This window comes from Poecilia reticulata, chromosome 11 (assembly GCF_904066995.2).
Source record: "Poecilia reticulata chromosome 11, P_reticulata-male-v2, whole genome shotgun sequence".
Taxonomy (NCBI): Eukaryota; Metazoa; Chordata; class Actinopteri; order Cyprinodontiformes; family Poeciliidae; genus Poecilia; species Poecilia reticulata.
In genome coordinates, this window is record NC_088840.1 from 1,848,999 (window position 1) to 1,856,098 (window position 7,100).

The 7,100-nt window shown below is 38.7% G+C and overlaps 1 protein-coding gene across 1 annotated transcript; it reads left to right on the forward strand.

The window, feature by feature from the left end:
* Positions 1-2,447: 2,447 nt before the first annotated feature.
* tac1 (tachykinin precursor 1) lies at positions 2,448-6,231 on the forward strand. The gene is made up of 5 exons (XM_008421234.3): positions 2,448-2,849; positions 3,895-3,997; positions 4,089-4,112; positions 5,498-5,554; positions 5,644-6,231. The coding sequence occupies exons 1-5, from the start codon at positions 2,733-2,735 to the stop codon at positions 5,688-5,690; spliced, it is 348 nt and encodes a 115-aa protein (XP_008419456.1). The 5' UTR covers positions 2,448-2,732; the 3' UTR covers positions 5,691-6,231.
* The last annotated feature ends 869 nt before the right edge of the window (positions 6,232-7,100 follow it).

The window sequence follows — 7,100 nt, forward strand, 5'->3', positions numbered from 1 at the left end:
AACAGTGTGATATTTTATTAAGCAAGTAGTTAGTAAATGGACTGAACTAATGTGGGCATCTGATTGTCGAGTTGGTAGCTAATGCTACTGGCGGCGCATAGCGGGAATAACGCTCCATCATACATATGAATGAATATTTACTCACCGTCGAGGAACGGATTGTCTAAGGAGGTGGATGCAATGTTAACTGGTTCTCATCAAAGGTATATCAGGCATCAACAAGCCCAACCTGGTGAGTATTGCAGCGGATATATTAGCGGCGCTAGCATTGCAAATATAACGTCAAGTTCAAATGGTATTTGACAACTCACCACAGATCCTTGAGTTTTAGATGTGTAATCGTTCAGCAATGAGCCGATTTGGAGAGTTCAGATTGTTTAATTAACAACCGACGCCACAACCGACAGTGAGCAGCAGCACAGTGGATACCCGGAAACACACATGAGAGTCCCAGAGGTTAAAGGGATTACTTAAAGGGAAGGTGGTTGGGGCGTGGCGGTCACGTGGGTTACACTAGTCTTGCATTTTTATTTAGTATTCATTTCATTTAATCTGCTACGGTAGGCGTAACATTTATCAGAACTGTGTCTGTTCTCTCTTGAGTATTCTGGCTTCCTCCATCCTCACCAGTTCGTCACATTGCTCTGTGACGGACTGGTGACGTCTCCAGGCTGCACACCCACACTGTGATATGTAGGGGGATCCACCTGGAACACAGCAGAAGTAAAAAGAATCCTCCTGAAAAGAGGGAGGTTTTCGCTCTCTCTTTGGAGAGTGAAAACCTCCCATGAGTCTTATCATACTGACATAGTCCATCTGAAAATTATTAGAGAATAACTTTCGAGTCATTAGAGGTTATAAAAGAGTCAACCTGAGTGATTTTATGAAGGTTTTCAGAACGCTTTGTCTGGACAGAGCTGAGGAAGAGCCAGTTGGACACATTGTACATGCAAAGTGACATTCTCAAACAGGAACTCTAAAATTAATTATTGGTTATTGATGTTTTTATTATATTTAAACATCCTTGTAAATAAGGTACGGTTCGGCTTGGTTTTGGTAATAACAATTTCATATTCAAATCACATCATAAGTGTGTTCTCAAACACTCTCATTACAGCCCCTCATTGGTTGATTTGGATGACAGACCATCAATTAGTCTGAATCAAAGGAGGTCCAGCAGGGAAAATATTCACTTTTATGAGTTTGAATTAAATATAGATTTTATTTTCCTCTTACCAAAATGTCATTTCTTGCTAAAGTTTTCTTAACAGTGAGCTGCAGATTTGTTTTACCTCCCCTACCATCCTGCTCACTGCTAAATCAGATTATCCATCCATCCATCCATCCATCCATCCATCCATCCATCCATCCATCCATCCATCCATCCATCCATCCATCCACTAAGCATTTATAGAAAAGCATACAATAAAAATAATGTATATTTGTGTTAAAATGATTATCATTTTGAGCATGTAATTTGTGAAGAATAAATTCAAATCAAATTAGAGTGTGAGTGTGTGTGTGTGAATGACTAGTGTGAAGCTTTGGGGTCCTCTGAACCTGATAAGACGTCATAGAAATACAAACCATTTACCATTTGGGCAAATATTGGGACTTTGATCTTGCTTTTCCAAACATTTCCAGTTGTTTGTTGTATAATTTGAAGTTATGCAGAAAAGGGTAAGAATCAGTCAATAAAAGCACAAAAAAAATTTTTTTTGTGCTTTTATTGACTGAAACCTTCAGCATTAAAGTATTTAAGCAGCACCACAGATCAAACCAGGATCCCTGAGAAAGTTCCAGATTCACACCGGGCTGAAAAAGTTTCTTTCAGTGACGTCCAGAATGCTTTCTACTAAACACAGCGTTTTAGTAGAATTGCATCAAGCTCTCTGCGTCAGTCCGTGCTTACATGACTGTTACATTACAGAGAGGGCACCCTTTCTCCATTTTTAATATTTATAATTGATATTTGTTTTAAGTTTGAGGAAGATGAGTCTGTAAATCCTAAATTTATTCAAATTGGTAAAAAGATTAGACAAATTATATCAGCCATATTCATCCAAGTTTCTTTGAGGGAACTTGGCTTATTACAGTTAAATATCACAAAAAACATAATTTACAAAGTTTAAAAGAGTACATTGCAGAAACATATATAACCAAACCTCTATGAACTTAAAAATTCAACTCACATCTACTTTCATAAAGATTGCTGTTGGCCACAGGCCAGAAAAGGTGCAGACCAGCTGAAGAGAGCAAAAATCCAGTTGTTTCATAATCACGTCATATATTTATGATATAAAAGCTCGTGACATCTGGAACGATACTTTGGGAATATCTAGGAACTGTATAAATTTGATGCGCAACATAAACTCCTCAATGAGTAATCACACTACTAAAACAGCGTTACTAAGCAACGCAGCTCGAGCTGCTATAAAGGGACGCCCGCGAGGCTGTCTTGACAGGAGGGCGCACGAGACAAGAAGTTGGTGCAGGAGCCGAGCGCGCGGACAGCTTTGGGGAAACAGAAACAGGAGTTCAGCGTTCTGACGCACACACGCACGCGCTATGGACTAAACAGTGTTGAGCTGAGAAGAGCAGCGCGCGCAGCAAGTCTCTGTTATAGTTACATTTCACTTAGTTCTGTTAGAGTTTCTGCTTTTATCTAATTTTACTGTGACTAGAAACTAGAAAATACATTTTTTTTAAAACCAAAAAACATCGTCGGCACCATGAAGCTTTTGTTTTTGCCGCTTCTAATGGCGCTTATTGCCGTTGCTCAAGTTTTTTGCGAAGATGGTGAGCCAAAAGAAGGAGCTGACTACTGGACGAGCAGTAACCAGATTCAGGTACTGCAGACGATTTAGTTTCTGTTATTTAGCCCCGATGTGTAACTCACTTTGTTACTGAATTGTACAATTTGTAATTGGTTCTGTGTCAGGTTTGAATTTATCTCACGAAATACTAACATTAATGTCAAATGGAGTACAAATCATTTAAGTATTGTTTTTATGTTTCTGCCATATTTCGCAAAAGAAGCACTTGGAATAACATCTGTGCATTCCTTTTTCATTACCCGCAATATATTAAAGAAGGAAGCAGTTAACTAGATTTCTGTTTTCCTTCTGAAAACAGAATTATTCATCATATTATATCTTGATTAGTCAGTTTTAGTGCACGATTACATTGGTCTTAGATTAGTATAATAATTCTAGCAGCTATAGTCATAACCAAATCTTTATTTCCTACTAGAGAAAAAAAAAACTGTCCGTTTTGCAGTGAAAAGGTGACACTATTAGAACCTATCTTTTCTTTTCTAATCAGATCTCTGTTTTTGGGGACACGGAAGATAATAATAAAAAAAAAGTCAGTGGTCTTTAAATTGAAACAGAATAAGTTTGCTTAGTTTAATTCAGATTGATCTTAAACCTTCCAAATTTGGCAATGACATAAATTCCAGCTGCTCATATTAAAAGATGAAACCTAACGCAGCTCCACTGTCACGAATCGCATGTCCTGAGTTTGACATTGTGGATTGGAATCGTGCCAAGCCACTATTCCCCCAGTCTTAACTGGAGGCGGGGGCCATTTTGCAGATGAATGAGCCCACAATAAATCATTACAACTTAGTGTACGGGCCATTAGTGGCCCCTAGGTCTAGATCGCAGCCAGACTAATGTACATTAGAGAAATAGATCTTAAGACAAAAATAGAAACAACTGCTGACACTTGCAATTTCTAATCTGTAAAGACTGGATGAAAGAATCCTTAATCTTATGGATCTTTTAGGTTAATTGCAGTTACACACATAGTCAAGGCAGTTTCTTAGTATGTCACTCTTGGGAAACGATATCAATGGATTTTTTTACCCAGATTTTTTCCCCATCTGCTCAGGATGACTGGCTCTCCAATGACCCATTCAGAGAAATCCTCCTGAGGATGACGAGAAAGCCGCGGCCGCACCAGTTCATCGGTCTGATGGGGAAGCGTTCTATGGGTGAGAACTTGTTCATTTTATTCACCACAAACTCCACATTCTAATCATGTTTTTTTATAAAATCCTTTCCTTTTACTTTGTCTCTCCACAGCAAACCCACAGATCACCAGAAAAAGTAAGTCACATCTGTTGGGACTTTCTGTATTCCTGTAAAGAGAATCATGATCATGTTCATACTTTAGTAGTGATTGTCTTTCTTTTAATCCTGCTTGTGAAAGTAGTGGGGAAGTAAAATATGCAAAATCCCAACAGGTTAAGACATGCATGTCTGATGTTCTGAGATATCAGTGATCTGCAGCGTTCAGCGCTGTGGTTGAAAAGAATTAAGACAGTTTTTTATGTTTAGTTCTCCTTCTGGCTTGTATTAATGGTACTATGGAGGTAGCTGATTTCCATGGTATTAAATCAACCATGTTAGACAACAGAGTCGCTGTAAAACCTATTCAGATTTGCACAGCAGGAGAAAAAGAAATTTCTCTCATATTTCACCCACAGCATTACTGATTGAACTGGGTTTTTATTGCTGTGGCTCAGACGGAGTGGGTGAAAACAATTTCAGGGTTTAATTAACTGACAACCGCCACCGATTGCTCTACAGAAGGACTCTTTTCTGAATACATCTCTTTTATTTAGTGCATTAATTGGTCAGTTAGGAGGGTGGTCCAAAGCTGTGGGGAAAAACAGAAGAGATTAAAGGTACTAAAGCACGCAAGGGATCCGTGGGGGTTGAGGTTCCCTTTTTCTGAATGACTCACCCCCTCACTGATGCAAGAGAGCGAGCAGAATTGAGTATACATCCAATTTATTCCACTTACGCAAACGGAACCATGTCAGTCATCATTAGAGTGAAGGACATGGCAGAGATCAATATCAAGGACATGTTGGACTTGGTCATAAGGCAAAATAGATTTTCACTCGTTTCTTTACTTCTGAGCAATGCTTCAGTTCTTAAGTCAGTTCATCAGCAAAATGCAAATATTGATGTGTTTTTTGGAGGGATACAGAATCCCCATGAGGCTCTTTTTGGTGTTGCAGCATTCCTCACTCTGTTTCAGCACCATGGAGCTGATGGTATCCCAGCCCTCCACTCAGACTCACAGCATATTTCCATCCCTGTATTACAGACATGTTTAAGTACAGCTTAAACATGTCAGTTTGGGTTCTGGTTCACATGAACTTCACTCTGACACTACACACATCATAAATTCTGATGCAGAAAAGAGCTCCTTCTAAAGGGGAACTTGAAGTTTGAATCCTGAAGTTACAAATGAAGATCAAATTAATAACCCAGCACAAAGTTATGCAACATTTGATTTACTTTCTTGAGGAAAAGATCTGCCTTCATAAGAGGACATAACGCAGATCCACTTCTGAAATTCCAGAAACAAAGACATGAGAAAAAATGACCATCCAAGACCTGCTGGGTTCCAGCCTCTAGTCTCAGCTTAGTAAAACTAGTGGACTTCGATAATCTATATTTTAAATCCTTTTCCTCCACAGGACATAAAATCAACTCATTTGTCGGCCTGATGGGAAAACGGAGCCAAGAAGAACCAGGTCATCGAAATTCCTTTGTGCTCTGATCGTCTTCAGGCTGTTAGCCTAACACACTCATTCTAAATCAGGTGCTTCTCTTCCTCCTGCAGAGTCCTACGAATGGAGCACAATACAGATGAATGACCAGCGGCGCTAAACAGCAACTCCTGCCTCGGTCTCATCTCATCATTCCTCACCCACCAGAGGAGTACCCAACGCTGGCTTTGTTTTTTTCAAAATGTGTATTGTTGTTAGCCAAATAAAAATGATTGTTTCCACATTGTAGTGATGTAGCAGTGCTCTGCCTGTGCCAGTTTCATCTGTCCCAGCAGAAGGTACACTGGGGGTGTAAGGAAAGCAGCTGTCATTGTCGATGTTCTAAGTGGTCTCTGAGAGTTTTCCTCCATCTGCCATGACACAAACGTTGTATGTTGTAGTGGACCACCCAAGCAAAGCTTTAACCTCAAGGGGTAAAGCTGAAAATTGCACTGCCAACTCCTCTGCATTGTGCCTCGTAGCTGTTTATTTGCAGTTGTTTGCTGTAGAAATACATCACACAGATGTTCTTACTTTTGCTTTCATGTTCTAGGGACTGTCACGTTTTCCACCTGCATACATGGTGTGAAAGGACTGGATAAATGTGTGCTGCAGTGAATTAACAGATATTAAAACTATTTTCTGTAATTGTTGAGCTTCAACTTTCAAGTTGTGTGATTTTTATATTTTAGTGGGAGGAGAATGTGAGCGTGGGCTGGGCGAACTCTGGTGGCAATCAGTGGTACTGCACAAGCTACAAATGAAAATCCAACAAGGCATTATGAACATAAACGCAATAATACCACCCATCAGCTAAGTTTCACAATTATATCTATAATTGTTACAAGCTATATTAAAATTCAAATATTAAACAGAAAGGTAAAAAATCTCTTTTGTTACCATGTGTTAGTAATTTGTGAATTGAAGTCGTTTAGTTAAGGTTTAATTGAAATAACTGACATTTCTAAATTAATTATATTTTCAAACTGAATAAAAATATTTCATGAACTCAAATATTCTGTCAAGTCCTGACATAAATTTCTTATCTATTATAATAGAAATAATTAAATGAATCTAGTTAACACGTAATCATCATCTTCACTGGTGAAAAGATTAAATGTTTTCAGTAGCATCACATTCTTTGTATAGGATTGTAGATTGAACTTTATATAAGTCCATGTGATGACATAAATAAATAGATTTAGATCAGGCGCGATACCAGCCTCCTTTATACTCATAACAAGCTGATATTCTTCTCCTGGGTGTTTCAGTTGCTGCGCTGTGGTGCAACTCAAAGGCTAAAGCACTTCATACCTGGTGGTTGTAAAACACCAATAAGTTATTTATTGATCCTCCGCAAAAAAGAGAAAAACCCGAACAGGGGCCGACAATGTTCCTAGTTTGGATCAGAGGTGGCGCTACAGTTTTTTTCCTTGTCCGTCACAGAAAAAAATAATTTTATTTCCAATTTGTAGTCATCAAACGAAACATTTATTATTTCTCTGCTAGAACGTTTTTGAAATCAGGTAAC